The sequence below is a fragment of the Pimephales promelas genome, chromosome 7, assembly GCF_988280905.1.
Source record: "Pimephales promelas chromosome 7, fPimPro1.hap1.1, whole genome shotgun sequence".
Lineage (NCBI taxonomy): Eukaryota > Metazoa > Chordata > Actinopteri > Cypriniformes > Leuciscidae > Pimephales > Pimephales promelas.
Window position 1 is genome coordinate 25,891,354 of NC_142775.1, and position 17,868 is coordinate 25,909,221.

Below are 17,868 nucleotides of genomic sequence, written 5' to 3' on the forward strand. Positions count from 1 at the left end.
TGGGCCTGAATTAAGCTGTTTTGATTGAAACTTTTTGGCCTAATCTATGCAAAACATGCTAATTTAGTTTGCCCTTTGCCATTTAAAACTCTTGACCCAGGTAAGCTTACATGAGCATCTGCATGTCCAACAGCATCACAGCGGTATTTCCATAAAATGCTTCCAACCCCAAAACCTATCGAGCCTAAACTCACGATTGAGGGCTTACATGGCAAGGGCCAGGCAAAGGCATGCAAAGAAAAACACATAGTTTGGACTTTATTTTAGTTTTGCTAAATACTGCCGAGTCTGTAAAATATGTCCATAAGAGAGCTGTTTCTGAGCTACCAGCAAATCGTAAGATGCAAAAGAACATAATGCACTTATCCAACTATGTTTATAACTGATGAAAGATTTCTTTTTCCAAAGAATGAAAAGGCTCATTCAAGCCTCTGAAATTTTCCCAGCACCATTATTGTTCCCTCTGGCTGCTTGGCTTTTGTTAAACGCAGTTTTATTCTAATACTTTTTTATATTTTATATTTTGAGGTTTTATATTTTGTTCAATCAAGGCTCATTAGTGTAAGAGTTGAAATCTCTGGTTTTCTGGACTGTGTAGCGACTCTGGCTTTGGATCACTAAACTCCTACTCAAGGTTTTGGCTTTGGTTGATCTCTGGATCACTTTCCCATAGTTCCATCAAATCCGGAGCCGTGGTTTACCCTTGTGTTTCCCCGGATAGCTGATCCTCCTTTTAACAATTTGAAGAGAGGAAGCCTACACTTGTGTGGCACACTGGTCGGCCACATTAGAAAAGTCATTCTGGCAGGGCTTTGGCCTGAGGTTTAGCAGAGAGATGACTCTGTGGAGCACAGCCCTTCATAAAGCCCCCTATAATTGAGCTGGATGGATATATTTGCAATGAGTCTCACCACTGTGAAAAGAGAATTGGCAGAACTGATTATTTGAATAGAATTTTCCACAGGCCACCAGGCTTGTTTGCTCTTAAAAGTGTGCATTTAAGCATTTATATTTTATTATTTACTTCAATTAAACCCATAATTTCCAATTGTTAACTTGTAATTTCGTTTAGCATTATTCACATGTACTGAAAATAACATGATTCATATTTAGAAGCTTGATCTATGCTGACACGGTTTATCACAATAATGAACTTTAGCTTACCTCAGATTACATGCGTATCACCAGTAATGCCTGTGCAACAAACCAACAACCAGCAGTTACAATGAGTATTTCTGACAGGATTACTGTAAGTGCCCTAGCTGTAAAATTAGAGATTCAGTTTCACTGTCTCAAAGTTTATCTGTGCAAAATTATTTTATTAACAAAGATTAGTGTTTTAACAAGCCTTGTTGAGTAATTGTAGGTCATTTAAAATTCCAAGTAAAGGTTAAACATAGAAGGAGGCAGGAACCGGAGAACAATCAAATAAAACTTTATTTAAATGAAATAAACAAAATACCTGCCAGCAGTCCTATAAGAAAATAGAAACAAAAGCAGGCATGTTCCTCTCTGGATCATCCACGTCGTCGCTCCCTCTTTATGCTTCTGCTCCTCCGTGAGAGATGCGAGACCGGTGTGCCTCACGCCATTCTCTCAAGTCCCGCGGCCGTCCTGTTCGCCACAAACATGTAATAGTGTATTTGTTCCCAACCACCTGCTTCAAGAAATTTAGCATTCAGGTAAACAGGTGACTAGTTGGACCTTTTCACATCTCAGACATTTTGCATAAGTCTAGATTAAAGGTTAAGGACACAGGTCAAGCTGTTGGAGTGTGAGAATTTGGTTGAGGAGCAGAACAAGAGAAATGAACAGCACCTCGAGAAATTATTTAAACGGTAGACGAGGAGGTGATTCAGAAGTAGAGCTTCTCATTGCCATCTGCTAATAACCATGTTTGCTGTTTAAATATAGGCCAAAGAACCCTGTGATTATTTCAGAGCAAGTGGTAAAGCAGGAAAGGGTGGGCTGCAAGCTCTGAACTATCATCCAGATGGTTGATCAAGTCTAATTGAAATAATGTCATAACACGACTTCCTTCCCCACCCACCGAGCTATTTTAACAGTTGCTTGGGGGAAATACTTTGTCGTTTCAGTCACCTGTGTTTCATGGCAACCCCGTCTCCAAAATAATCCACCGCCCTGAAGATTCCTCAAATATTCTGCTGATTTGTGTGGCGGTTTCTGGGTGTGAAAAGTGAGAGTATGCTTTAGTTTATATGTTTGTTCACATGCAGGTATGTGTTTGGGTTAGTCTAGAGGGAATGCAAAGAAAGTGCGTGTGTGTTTGTGCCTGCCGTACATGTGCGGGGGAGGGTACTAGTGGCTTTGACACTCTGTGTCATACTTTTGCACCTCCCCGAGGCCAAACTGCTGCTCTTACAGGTACATTCACAGGTCAATCAGTGATATCCTGCCTTTATTCTTTGCTCTTGTGGTGTCACTTTTTATTTGCCACCTGCCCTCTTTTGTCTCCTCCCACTGCTTCAGCTCACTGGACTGAACTTTGGAAGCAATGATTTCTGGACTGTGTGTGCCAAATAATTCCTGTATGAGTGCTGTCTAACTCAGAAGGTGGACACATATTCTCTGTCGACAGGACAACATCAACCTCTTCCTAAAAGCCTGTTCAGAGCTTGGACTAATAGAAGCCCAACTTTTCCACCCAGGAGACCTGCAAGACTTCTCCACACGTGTGACTGTCAAGTAAGTTCTGCTTTTCTCAACTTACAATGTTCGGTAATATACTTGACCTTCCGCCAATGTGAAAATAGCTGTGGTTTAGCTATAACAGAATGTGTCCAACCACTGTTTATGGCTCACTAGATGGTGATTTTGGCAGATCTTATTGTCCTCTGGTCTCATATCCACATATTTTTGTAAAACAGGCTTGTATTACTAAACCAGTCATTTAAATTCAACTGAGCCAGTGTGAAACTCAATGTGAATGGCTATTTTAAAAAAAGATTCATGGACATGTTGTTGACATAATAGCTTAATAACATTTATCATACAGTCATGCCTGGCTTGAATATGAATTTGTCTCGTTTGTGAAAATGCATTGAATAATAAAATCATGAATTAGCAATGCACTCTTTGTCAAGTGACAAATAAAAGTTAGAGAAGACCCAATAAATGAAGAAAGAGCAGAGGTGAGTTACAATGAAACTAAAATCTGATCTTTAAAAAGGCAGAATCACCCGCATGAGTGAAGCATAAACTCTCATTATCACTGAAACACAAGCTGACTATGATGAAGAAGAGAGATTAAAGACTTAAAATGTGTGTGCGCTAAGGGTAAATTTGCCACTTGCAGATGTGCTGTGCATGCTGTAATCATGCTATATTGTTGTAGTTTCAGTGTTTCGCATCAGCCTATACCTGTGAAAAGGGTGGAAAAACATGGTATGTTGATCAACCTGTTCAGTATTGTCACAGGTGTGTCTTTGGGAGGTAGTGACGTTGTGAGATCTGTCAGTCCAGCTCTAACATGTTCATCACCACAAACACTTTAATATTTGTGAACAAAAACACAAGAAGTCCTGTGCTATTTTCTTTTCTTTGTGACTTAATTTAACTTGACCGATTCATAATTAATTGCAAAAGTTCACAGAAAAATGATATTTCTGTCATCATTTACTTTATCCTCATATCATTCAAAACCTGACTTTATAGTCTATGAAGCACAGAAGGAGAAATGTTGATAAATTTGCTGGTTGTTTTTTCTTTTTTTTTACCCGGTGAAGTTGAATAGGGACTGAAGCTGTCAAGCTTCAGAAAAAAGGAAGTAAAAGCACCATAAAAGTATAATAAAAGTAGTTTGTTTGAATTGTGCGCAATTTTCCAAGTCTTCTGAAGTCATTTAATAGCTGTGACTGACAATCTTTGCTGTGAGTGAATTATCTAGATCATTGAGTCAGTGAGTTGAACTTGAAAAGTTTAATTGGATCAGTTCAATTGTAAAATAATAATAATAATAATAATTCCGACTTTTATTATGTTTAATCAAATTCACTGAAAAGATCAATCACTACTACTCTCATAAGCTCGCATGATGAATTCGCATGACCTTGTTTTCCGATTGTTGATCCTTTTGTGAGCTTCATTTGACTAGGTTTGTTCAGCTCTGTCTTGAACTGGTCCAGCACAACATATTAGTGTGTGTTGGGGCATTGTGACATAGCTGTATTACGTCACATACAAATTAGTAACTATTCAAATATGTGAAATCAACCTGACCATATTGATAAGACTGCTTTGAATAGGGGAAGGGGAGGGCTTTGTGTTTCTGCCCGTCCTGTCATTGTCACCTCAACAGAAGTGACAGTACTGTCAGACTCTAACCTGTGGGCCGAGATTAAACAAAGCAAGCCTTGCTGCATGACGGTTACCATGCCACACCCGTACTGTCATGGAAACTGTACAGAGGCTCTGATTAAACAGGACTCATCCAATCCCTATAGGCTATAATTATAATCACTTACGCCACTTGTATATGTCTGTGGTTGTGTGTCTGTCAGCATGAGGTGCGGGTTTATCTGTGTCCACTCTGTCAGGTATTTGTCGGAAGAGTTCCAGGCCGGGTTCCTAATTTTAGAATTGAAAGGTCACTTTTTGACACTGTGCAGGGCATGCAGTGATATGATTCCTGACTGTTACTATTTTTAGCTTGTTTTCTCCTTCATTCTCCTGGTGTAACTTTACATCCTTCAGAAACATGTTTGTGTTTACATCAAGACCACCAGAAGATTCGGCTTTGCCATTTTTGCTTGTATTTCGTGAGCTTAGAATTATAAGGTTCTATCTCCACTTTTGGTCGAAATTGAGTTTTTGACATAATCTGATCCATTAGGTGTTTATTAATGCCTGTGTGGTGTTATTTTTGTAAAAAAAAGATTAATAGATAAAGCTATAATATAAAATTTTACTACATTACAGTTTTGCCAGGTGGGATGTAAAAACTTTGATGCTCAATATCTCAGAACTACCCTAAACGGAGATAGAACCTTATAATTCTAAGCTCACGATTTTCTGTTCTGGGATTGTGTAGACCATGCAATTTGCATATACTAACTGTAAGCTGGCCAAGAATTAGAATTAGACACCCTATCAACACTGTCCAACACCGATATATGGTAGGGCTTATTTTTTAAATGTTTTTATAATGACCCCCCCTGCCAAATCATTCTAGAAAATGTTATTTTAGTGTTTTAAAACAATACATACAAGCAGTAAACGATACATGGCAGTAAATCAGCTGTAATATGAGGGCAGAGTCCGCACGCCACATTTAAAGTTTTCAGATCTCTCACTCTGATCTGAAGTTTACAGCCCTTGTGGAGTTTGATGCCGACTGTTCATAGTCACACAGAAGGCGACGTGAGCAGATATTGCAGCCTGTAGCCGGCAGGCTTGAGATAAGCAGGGCCTACATTCATTATTACTCATCAGTCCATGAAAAACAAGTGTCTCAGAGAGGGAAACAACTCCAGGTCATCTGTCCCACTGGCAGCCTCTTCCAGCATGACAGCTGCTCTGTTTCATGGCCTCTATACATGTGCCAATAAACATGATCAACATTACTTTTACACACACACACACATACATGTATATGTGTGTCCTTATATTATATCATTTATTATATATATATATATATATATATATATATGTGTGTGTGTGTGTGTGTGTAAGCAATAAGGTACAAGAGGTTGTGCTGTATCGTGAATAAGTAATGGCTGAAGGGCATTGCTAGGCACGATTCGAACCCCTGCAACCCCTTCAACCGTTACTTATTCACAATACAGCACTTGCCTCGAATACCTTATTGCTTTTATAAAATGGTTACCAGACAATAAAAAATATAAAATAAAAAATTTTGTATTAGTGAAACATTCATGAAATAAAATCACTAAAATAGTTCCTCCCTCTAGAAAAAAATAGTCTCTGACCTTGAACAGCAACAATGTTCCAATAATATGAAAAATAAAAACAACATAGGAACTGCAGTGTTGCGCAGTAATAAATAGAACCGTTGGGTGAAGCGGTCATAGCCGGGTTTTATCATGAATAAAGCACAGCTATTGACCAATCAGAATCAAGGATTGGAACTAATATATATATATATATATATATATATATAGCAAGGTTAGATGTTGAAGATGGTTAGATGTTAGATGGGAAGGAGGAAGTGGGAATCAGCGAACATTCAAAGAGTTTTATAAACCTAAAATAAGCAAATACAAAACGAAAGGAAAGGCTGCTGCCACATAAAAACAAAACATCTAATGAAGTCCAGGCCTGGCCTATCTCAATCTTCACTGTCGTCGCTCCTCCGTGAGAGATTTGAGACCGGTGCATTGCGCAGGTTTCGCTCATAATCAATCACGCCACCGGCCTCGCGCCGTTCCCCCACGGCCCCCGGGTTCGTCCTTGTCACCAACACCAACATACATGCATACAATTGTCATTGTAAATGGTGAAATATAGTTCCTGTGTGAACTTTGTCTCTGTGTTTTATTATTGTCTCGTACAGTGAACATACTGTATTGCCATGTTACTAGCACTTACAAAATGTTAATGATAAAGAATTTTATCTCTTCCTGCATTCCAGTAGTTTATAGAGTTGTGCATTTGAACTGATTGGGAGTCTTGATAGCACTTCACTTTTCAATTTCAAACCATATTAATAATTATGGACAATCATCAGTTATTGACTTTTAAGAGAAGCCATACACATTGCTCCAAATACGAGAGCCAAATTATTCATAAAAGAAATGTGATCACATTTGCTTTCATGTCATTAATACAACCTGCTAAAACTGTAAGAGATATTGGGATGTCAATGCAACCAAACACAAGAGCAACACAACCTGGCTGTTTAGACCTTATTGGTTGTTTGCTTGTCAATGGTAGCACGCTGATTTATCGAAAAATCTGATAGGCTGTTATAAGATCTATGGGCGATGCGCATTCATTTTAATGAAAATAAGCGCAATATCTAACATTTTAGTGGTGACAATGGTGTACCATGGATAAATAGTACAGATACCGTTTTATTGCCCAGCCCGATTCTTTATCCGCTTCAGAGGTTTTTTTTTCAGCAGCAATACAGTGTGACAGTATTGTTCTCATTGACTGCAGATGCCATCATCTCATGCCCAAGCACCAAACTGATTGACCGAAATCACTTTTAAAGCAGTTCTCCTAGCACATGTAAATGTACTCTGGGGTTGGGTACGTTTAGCTGTTGAAAAATACTTGAAAATAGATGTGCTGAATGTTATACACCTTATTAGATTTAAATACACTACCGTTCATCATTATCGACAATCATCACAGCTTGTTTATTTTAACTCCCTCTAGTATATTGGAATAAGTAATCAAATATAAATCATCTTCAGATGGTTCAAAATGCAACTGCCAGACTTCTGACTGGCATCCACAAATTTGATTACATCTCCTCTGCATTATGCTCTTTGCATTTACTCTTTGAGTTAAATTTTTGGTGTGCTTTTTTCAACAAAAGAAAATCTTTAAAGCTCTTAGTGGAATGGCTCCTGAATATCTCTGTGATCTTTTAAATCCAAATTCATTGGTTAGATCTCTGAGGTACCTCTTCTGAGCAAAGAGTGTTAATGGTCCCAAGATTCTGATTAAAGTCGAAGGGTGACCGTGTCTTTTCTATTGTTGTTAAACTTTTAGCAAGGTTTTGTACAGCACAGTGGTCAACAACTGTTTTTTATTATTATTATTATTATTGTGCTTTATAAATCAATTTTTGATTTAATTTCATTTTGAATACCATTCAAATTTCAGTATGTGACATTTATAAAGTTAAAGTAAATATACATATACAGTAAATTCTGCTCTTTCGACATTCATTAAATTCTGGGGTGGAAAAAAATGTCCACAAAAATATTAAGGAGCACAGCTGTGAGTATAATATTATTTGCTGTGTGATAAGACACGTTTCTTGAGCAGCAAATCATCATATTAAAGTGATTGCTGAAGGATCTTGTGACTATGAAGTCTATGAAGTGTCTGAAAATACAGCTTTGCCATTACAGGAATTACATTTCTTTCAAAAACAGTAAATAATCATATCTACCACAAACTTTTAAGCGGTAGTGTACTGTAAGTCTGTTTGGTTCAGTGAAAAGTATTGGGTGGACTGTTTGTTTATATTATTTAAAATATCCACTTTTCTAGTGTTGTTGTGAATTGTAATATAATGTTTTCATTATAAGTGCTGTGGGAGAATGAACATGTCATTTGCTCAATGGTGTATGGCACTGGATGGCATCAGTGGTCTCTATGACAGGGACACTGGTATATTGTGAATTGCTCAATTGTCCATACCTTAAGCAGACAAACAAGAGCTGCATTTGTGGAACGCTCGGTCATCCGACTAGTGAAAATTATTCCTTACAGTGTTTTACTTGGGGGATTATAGCTGGTGAATTGGATAAGAATGAAACAAGCCTTTTGGGAGACATTAAATCAATCACAGCCAATGCCTCTATTTAAATGTACATGTTGTATCATAGAGCGGAGTAAAAACAAATAGAGTGATTGATGCAAGCTGGCATGACTAATTAGTGGCATTCGTTCATAAAAACAGGAACATTCTTTACCCGCTGAATGTTACTGAACTGGGCTGTGAGGTCTTACTCTCCCAGCTATGCACACACACCCGCTTTATAAATGAGGGGTGTTGATGTCATGAACCTGCCCATCCATTGTCACTGTGTCATTTTATTGCATTGCCCAAATGGGTATGGCAGGCCTTTTATGGAGTTTAAGTATTTCGAAATCGAGAACGGATATACAACTTGAAAATTCCAGAAATATGCTGTGGATATTGTGTAACTGGAGACTAGACTAGTGTCCTTGTGCAAGTATTTTACATTATGTGTAGGTGATATTCTATCTCTGTTATAGACTATCCTACTATTTTTTCACTCAGAACATCTTTGTGAGCCACTGTGGTTTGGACCTTTTTTAAAGGGGAAACAGCACAGTGCCATTTGGAAATTTCCATTGTGTTTTATTTTGAAATGTTCCAACTCAATCATACATACAGAAATGGTTTGGTTTCTAGTGAGAGACAAATCCTAATTGTGACACTGACTTTCCCACAGACTGGCACAATACTTGTTTATGACATTGACCTGCTCAGACAGTATCTTCAGGCTTAGGGCAAAAGAATACAGTTTTGGGGAATGTGACTTCGTTTCTGAGTTCATTACACATGAATATTAAAGAATGCAGCCGGTTGATGTCACCTTTTGTGAGAATGTAACAGTGCAAACATTATTCTCACAAATGGTCATTAGCGTAAACAACATTTTTTGCCTTGGGAACAGACGGGTGATTATAAGCAATTTAACGCAGTCTTGTACTTATTTAAACATTAGTTCAAAGCGTTTAAAGCCTGATGTGTGAATAGAGACCCTATTGAAAAGCATTTGTGCTCTGATTTTGTCTGACAGTGTTTTGAGTAGAAAAATGAGCTGTTGTAATTGGAATGTTCCTGTTCTCTTACTAAAAGATGGAGAATTAGGAGTGGCAAGAGCGGCTGGTTGGCTAGGAGTGGCATAAATACTTTAGTTGGATATGGGTTCGTTCACCCAAAAAAGAAAATACCATTAATATTTATTATTTATGTGGAACACAATAATGATTTTTTTTTTTTTTAAATAAATATTCTGCCCACTCTTTTTAATATAATGAATGAGGACAGGGGCTGTCAAGCTCCAAAATTATTTTAAAAAGCACCATAAAAGTATTAGAAAAGTGGTCTGTGCTTTACTGCATGTCTTACAATACATATTATAGCTTTCTGTGAGGAACAAAACCAAAATTGAAATATTACTGACTACTTTTATGATACCTTTTATGGTGTCTTTGCGTCCTTTTTGATGTTTGAAAGTTTAAGTCCTGATTTATTGTAATTGCAAGGAAACGAGGGCCAGTACATTTTTCAAAATGTCTTCTTTTGAATTTTGCAAGGAAGCCATATAAGTTTATGACAACATGAGAGTGAGTTAATACCACAATTTTCATTTTTGATAAACATTCTCTTTAATCAGATTGGATCATAAATGTTGATTTACTGTAGCTGATTTATCTTTCCCTTTCAAGATCAGTACATTCTCCATAAGATAACATCTCAAGAATTTTTTTTTTCAAATCTCAAGATTTGCTGTTAAATAAACGCCTCATATTCATGTGAGTGAACAGCTGATCAAAATACACCCTAGAGGTTCCCCTCCATCTCTTCTCACCCCAACAAAGAGTCCTTTTGCTTTTTCATGGATCATAAATTATCATTTGGTAACAAGCATTAGAATGTTCATGACTTTTTTTCTAACAGCTTTATAAATGTGGACTTTGTTCTGATGGCAGACACAGACCCTTTTTTTTTACCTCTCGCATCTTTTATTGGAGCAATAAATTGCTGTTATCGTGAGCAGGGAACGCCTTCATTCAGCTAGTTGAACATGTCATACAGGTTCACCAGCTTGAAAAACACAGGTTGCTGACTAGCATAATCCCTCTTTAACCTCTCAGCTGTTGAACTCTATGTCAAAACTCTTGCATCATGGCTGTCACAGCTAAAAATGTATTTGTATTTTGAAAGTGTATTGTTAGTACTGTAAGTTACAGTTAGACCAGTGTTGCTAAACTCTTTTGGAAATTGATAGGATTGCTAGATTGTTGTGGTTTGCTACTGCTGTGATGTCATGTGAGTTACAGGTGGTCCCGCCCTTGTGCCAGTAGTCATCAGAGAGGTGTCATTGCAAGTGGGAGGGGAAATCATTTTGAATTTAAAAATTAATTAAAAAAAAAATATGTGCAAGGGACAAATCATTTATAAAAAATAATCCAATATTCCATAAAAAAAAATAAGAATTGTTCATTTGTGATGTGATGTGCGAAAACCCACCACATGGTGAAATTTGACATATTACAGGTTTTGAGACCATATTAAAGCTGGATTCAAGCCCTTTCCAAATCTGTTTTTATTTATTTTATTGTTTGTCTGTAACAAAATTTGTTGTTAACTTGTTTTTATTTCTTTTATCGTTTGTCTGTAACAAAAGTTGTTGTTATCTGAAGTCGGCTGATCGCTACGATTTTCAGAAACGGAATTTTGAGAAAAAAACGGTTTAATTAACGGTCACATCCTGTTAGCGGGACGACTGGCACTCTTTATTTATTGCCTTTTTTCATATCACATATTTTAGTAATAATCATAGATTAGGTATCATTCGAAAGCTTAAAAACTCAAAATTCATCCTGTGAAAACCATTTTGAAATTGGACTATTGAGAGGCGAGCAAGATCTTTTAAGCGAGCAGCTTCAGACTTTTTTGTTATCTTGTGCTTCGCATCACACCACTCGATAATGCTGGATAAAAATACATAAATAAATAAAAACTTGTGTGCAGCCTTTGTAGTTCACCCAGGACTGGACTTTATTCTGTTATGTGGTTTTTTTTTGATAGGTGAACTGTCTTTTTAGTTTGTAGAGTTAAAAGGAGAGCTAAACAGGAGATATTGTCTTCTTGGCCCTCCGCTCCGCCTGTGTGTTCTTAAAGAGAAACACATTCTTTTCAGCTGGCCATTATACATCGCTATTTTTCTGCACTAAACTAGTGAATTTTCCCAAGATATATTCGGAGATGATAAACAAGATGTTATAGAATAATAATTTAATAAAAACACAATTTTGACAAAAAACTGACATTCAATCTATATTTAGACTTTACTGAAAACGTACCAGCGCGACATCCAACGGGTTTTCCCAGATCGCATCACATTTTGATTTCATGATGACTTTAAATAGCACCTATTATGGCATTTAAAATGTTCCTAATATTGTTCTGGGAGTCCCCAACAACAGTTTTACATGAATGCAATGACAAAATACACTTTTGTTGTCTCATAATATGCATTTCTTTTAATTCCAAAACAGTAATGTAGGCCACATACAGTATCTCACAAAAGTGTACAACCCTCATCTTTCAGCAAACATTAATATATATTCTCAAGGGACAATACTATAGAAATGGAACTTAGATATATTTTTGAATAGTTATTGTGTTGCTTGTATAGCAGTGTGTATCTACTGTCCTCTAAAAATAACTCAACATACAGCCATTATTTTCCAAATAGCTGGCAACAAAGTGAACATGTCAAAACAGTGTTCGTAGTGTCAATATTTTGTGTGAGCACCATTGTTATTTTGCACTGCCTTAATCCTCCTGGCCATGGAGTTCACCAGAGCTGCACAGGTTGTTGCTGGGATCCTCTTCCGCTCCTCCAAAATGATCTCACGGAGCTGCTGGATGTTAGACACATGGTGCTTCTCCACTTTCCGCTTTAGGATGCCCCACAGGTGCTCGATGGGGTTCAGGTCTAGAGCAGTGGTGGAGGAAACACTGAATCTCAGTACTTAAGTAAAAGTACAAATACAAAGATAAATATTTACTTTAGTAAAAGTAGAAGTAACACAATGACAACCATACTTAAGTAAAAAGTAAAAAGTACTTTATTTTAAATGTACTTTAAGTATTAAAAGTAAAAGTACTTGCATAACAATTTATTATCTTAATGTCTATTTTCTTATGATTAATAAAACATTTAATTCTAACTCATTCAACCTAATAGCCTACTCCTATAATGATGTTCAATAATGATGGAAAAAAAATGTCACCATTTCTGAAACAAGCTTGCAATTAGGCAATATCATGCTTATCCTTACTATATGTTAATAACTATGTTTGGCAGTAAACGCGATTCATTAATGGTGTAATTCTGAACCTCTTGGCTTGCCATAATCCTAACCAAACCAAACATATATTACACACGGTGTGTTTCCTATGCACGTAAAAACAAATTTTTGCGTATGAGTTGCATGATAAACACACTGCGTGTGAGACGCATTTAGTGTGACCGGGTTGATATAGGCTACTGTATCTATGGCAACCAAACGTCACTGGTGAGACAAACGTGCAACGAACGGACGGTCAGATTACGTTTTAGCAGGGGAAAAACTGATCAGAAAATGTAACGAAAATGTAACAGAAGTTGTAGAAATGTAGTGGAGTAGAAAGTATAATAATTGCTGCAAAATGTAACGAAGTAAAAGTAAAAAGTAGGCACTATTTATTGTACTTAAGTAAAGTAAAGATACGTGAAAAATGTACTTAAGTAAAGTAACGAAGTATTTGTACTTCGTTACATTCCACCACTGGTCTAGAGACATACTTGGCCACTCTATCTCCTTCATCTTCCACTTCCTCAGCACGGTTGTTGTCATCTTGGTGGTGTGTTTGGGGTTGTTATGCCGTTCAGCACAGTTTCTGAAGGGAGGGCATCATGTTCTGCTTCAGTATGTCACAGTACATACATGAATCCTTGTTTACCTCAATGAAGCTCAGCTCCCCAGTACTAGCAGCCCCAGACCATGATGCTTGATCGTAGGCAAGACACAATTTTCTTGGTACTCCTCACCAGGTGTCGCCCGCCATACATGCTGGACACCATCTGAGCCAAACAAGTTTATCTTTGTCCCATCAGACAACTGGACATGGTTCCAGTAATTCATGCTCTTGGACAGGTTGCTTTCAGCAAACTGTTTACAGGCTTTTTTGTGAGCCAGCTTCAGAAGAGGCTTCATTCTGGGGTGACGGCCATGCAAACCGACTTGTTGCAGAAATGGAAGGTCAGCTTGTCAGTGCTCAGACCATACACCACGCCACACAATGAAACATCTAAAGCAGTGCTGGCAGGACTCATACTGTACGTCTGTTTTTTGAAGCCCGCTTCTGCACCTGACGCACGGCACAAAGACTCCACTTCTTTGATTGACCCTCGTGAGGCCTGTCAAGCAGACAAAAACATGAACATGAGGAATAGGACATGTGGATTTGCATGGTTAAACGACGTACAGCTTTTATCACTTGGGGTGTTTTCACTTTTTTTGCCAGATATTTTGACAATAATGGCTGTATGTGAAGTTATTTTCAGAGAACAGTAAATATATACTGCTAAACAAGCAGCACATTGACTACTCTAAAATATATAATTTATTTATTTACTTTACATGCAAAGGGATGCCAAGAATCTTAAGTGCAAAATGCCATAGATATTTTACATCAATGAATGTGGTATTTTTATTGTGATCCTATTTAGGTTTTAACCTTAGGTGACAGTGCTCCTAAATAACAAGTCAAGGACAAGATAAGTGACATAAAAGTAGAACATACACAGTACGTATCTAATTTTTCTTCCGCTTATTTAGCTTGTTGCATTTACAAAATAAAATAATATTGTCAATTTAGAGTGGAGCTATACTGTTAATAGGGTTCTTTGGCCGTTGTTTTTCTGGTCTTTATATCTGCTGTCAACCGTCCCTATGTCGTAGGGTTTGTCAGTGTATTTGAGTGAACGTGTTTTTAGTGTGTAGCCTTTTGTATAGAGCTGCTGGGAGCCGGCCTGATGGGATTTTGCTCACACCTTCTAGCTCATTCACTAGGGCACACAGAAACCCAAAACACTGTTCTGTTATTGTCCTTTTCCCAGACTGTGAGTGATTAACCAAACACCTCTTCTCCCCTACAGACGCCAGGAGAGCAGCAGGAGGCTCAAAAATGTAAGTGAATTATTTGGGTTGATGTGAAATCATGTTTAACCCCTAATTTGCTCAATTGAAATGTGCTGTGGGCTTTTGGAATTTTTGCTTCATTACTGTGGTGTCAAACAAAATGCTCACTTAACAGATCCCATATTGCGGTTAGTGTTTGTCTGTTTATCTCTTAAAGTATCACAGTAGCATATGTCATAGTAACATTTCAAGATGTTTCATCTAAAACTCAAGGCCACCGATCAAGACATCTCTGTCCTCTATAGAGAACAACTGCAGTGGCCCAAAGAGTATCTGGACACAAGTGTGAATATCTGAACAAAATATCTAGGCAACCCTGTAATGAATTAAACAAAAATAAGTTAGATTTAAAGTTATAAAACAATAGATAAAGTACACTCCCATTCAAAAGTTTGAGGTCTGTATACATTTTTTAATGATTTAGTTTAGAAATAAGTTTATTATGCTCACCAAGCCTGTATTTACTTGATAAATATTTATATTGTAAAATATTATTATAATTTAAAATGTTATAATTGTACTGTTTTCAAATATAATTCACTCCTGTTTTCAGCATCATTACAGTGTCACATGATCCTTCTAGAATCTTTCTAATATGTTGATTTGCTGCACAAGAAACATGTCTTATTGTTATCAATGTTGAGAACAGTTGTACTGCTTAATATTTTTGTGGAAACCATGATAAAAAAAAATAAAACATTCTGGATTTGAATATAAAGATAAAAAGAACAAAATCTGTAAAATTCTTTACTGTCACTTTTGATCATTTTAATGCATCCTTGCTGAATAAGAGTATTATTTAAAAAAAAAAAATCTTACTGATCTTTGAATGGTAGTGTATGTTATTTACAATTAGGACAAACATAAATAAATAAATAAATATGTTTTATATGTTTTTCCTAATTGTAAAGAATGAAAAACTAGAATGACCACATGAGTAATTAGGGAACTTCTCAAAAAGAAAAAAAGTTCAATACTTTTTAGAGCTAGTGTATATAATATATTAAACTTGTGCAATGTGATTTATCTAGTTCCTGTTGATATCTCATGGTTTATTGGCATATACAGTACAATTTTGTTTCAACAAGTACTTATACAATTGTGTTGATTTGTCTCACAGGTTCTGATCACCATATATTGGCTGGGCAGAAAGGCACATGCTGATCCTTTTTACAATGGACCTTACTTAAAACTAAAGGCTTTTGAGGAATTACTTGGCACAGCACTATATAAGGTAAGATTATGCAGTATTTGACTAGTATTTACACTTAGATGTTACTGTACAGAGGAGTGTGTGAATAGTGGATTCTTCTAGGCTAGCTGACCATGTACAGTACATTTTTATTTTACATCCATTCTGTAATTTAAAATATGCAGCATGCTAGTCTCATGGTATGGAACACAGTCAGCCAATTAAAGGTGCAGTGTGTGATTTTTAGCGACATCTAGCGGTTCAGTTGCAAGTCGCACTAAGCAAGGGCTCAGCCCACTGCTCGCCCTTGCCTTTCAAAGAAGGGGAGTCTGAGACAGCAGAGAATAACCAGAGTAAGCCAAGAGTGTGTAACATTGTCACTGTTTTTGCACCACAGTCCAGTATAAACCACATCATGGATAAAGTTTACAAAGCCATTGTCAGGTGAGGATCAAGGGTCTTAATATACAATATAATGTAATAATAGTATCAGCTGATTGTGTCTTGTCTCACGAACGTTACCAGCACATTTCTCCCCACATAGCAAACCCATAATACAGCGAGGGAGAAGGACCACATGAAACTATGCAACTATATATTTTTTTCTAACAGGGTAGTAAAGGTTTAACTGGCTAATATGAGCTGTTACTGTGGCTGAGCTGGTTAAAGCACAAAGCCTTGTTTAAACTCTATGTGTCCGCGTGAGCCCAAAGGTGTGCTACAAAAATTACATGATTACCTACATCCCCTAGACACCATTTACTACACAAAAGGCTTTTTTTCTCTGATTTTGATTCTCTGATCGGCGAAGACCGATCTTCGCGATCGTCTTAAAATGCTTCCAAGATCGACTTGTTAACCGCGATCGACGGGTTGGTGATTCCTGTTACATACTGTTTTACGGTCGTTTTACGGTACTAATCACGAACGAACGAACGTAACCAACACATTTATCCCCACATAGCAAAGCCATAACACAATGAAGGAGAAGAACTAAGTTACAAGAAACAATCCAACTACATATTTCACACCACTGACAAGGGAAAAGTCACTGCTCATGGTGTCTATGGCTAGCTTCTAGCTTTCTGCTGCTTCTCTTTCAAGGTAGTGACGAAATACGCTCTTTAGTGCTGTTTGTTCACGTTCGGCTACGGTAGAAACATGATGTCACAATGTATCGGCCTTCATAGAAGGGGGTGCCTCATTCTGAGGTATTAAAGACATTACGGTTTATTAAGTAAGTTCTTTATACAACACTGAAAACATTGAACACTGAAAAGTTATTGTTGTCAAGAATCATCTGTGTAAAAAAAAAAACAGTTTGAACACTTCAGTGTAGCCGATTGGCTTCAATGGTATGACTTTCAATGGAAGAGACGGCAGATTCTCACGAGCAAGACTGTTTCTGGACTGAAAGAGGCTGTATGCTGTGTTTGTTGTTTGTGTTTTTCCCTTGTGCATGCTGTGTGTCGGCCTGTCTCCCTCACACTCACACCCTTGTGCTCGACAGACACTAGAGGATTGCACATCACTGCGGGGCAGTGCACGAAACGGCACTTGTAGAGATAGCTGTTACTCAGAGAAAGAAGAGCTCTTCCCGCTAAGGGCCGGACACAGGAGAGAAGACTCTCTAGATAGCCTCGATTCGCTGGGCTCCAGAACTTACAGCACATCATCAGACGCTACACTCAAAGGAAGCAGCGAGGGTAAGACTCTTCAATCTTGTGCATTCTAGCTTGACTTTGAGAGTCAGAGATGAGTAGTTGTACAAAAGGTGGAGGTGGTGGATATCTCATTTTGTGTCTTATTAAACAAAACATTATCCACCAGTGCAAGAAAAATATGCAGTCAAGTTTAAAAACCTGACCACAGATAGCTTTGGCTCAAATGTAGTTAATTGATTAAAGGATTAGTTAACCCCAGAATTAAAATGTCCTGATAATTTACTCGCCTCCATGTCATCCAAGATATTCATGTCTGTCTTTCTTTAGTGGAGTTTTTGG

At 37.4% G+C, this 17,868-nt stretch overlaps 1 protein-coding gene across 3 annotated transcripts in view; it reads left to right on the forward strand.

Moving 5' to 3' along the window:
* lmo7a (LIM domain 7a) overlaps nt 1-17,868 on the forward strand; it is a 52,398-nt gene that overhangs the window by 10,623 nt on the left and 23,907 nt on the right. For all 3 annotated transcript variants that reach the window (XM_089133277.1, XM_089133275.1, XM_089133276.1), the window contains exons 4-7: nt 2,600-2,706; nt 14,631-14,661; nt 15,794-15,907; nt 17,376-17,571. In XM_089133277.1, the coding sequence (XP_088989403.1) occupies nt 2,600-2,706; nt 14,631-14,661; nt 15,794-15,907; nt 17,376-17,571 (448 nt within the window). The remainder of the gene's footprint in view (nt 1-2,599; nt 2,707-14,630; nt 14,662-15,793; nt 15,908-17,375; nt 17,572-17,868) is intronic.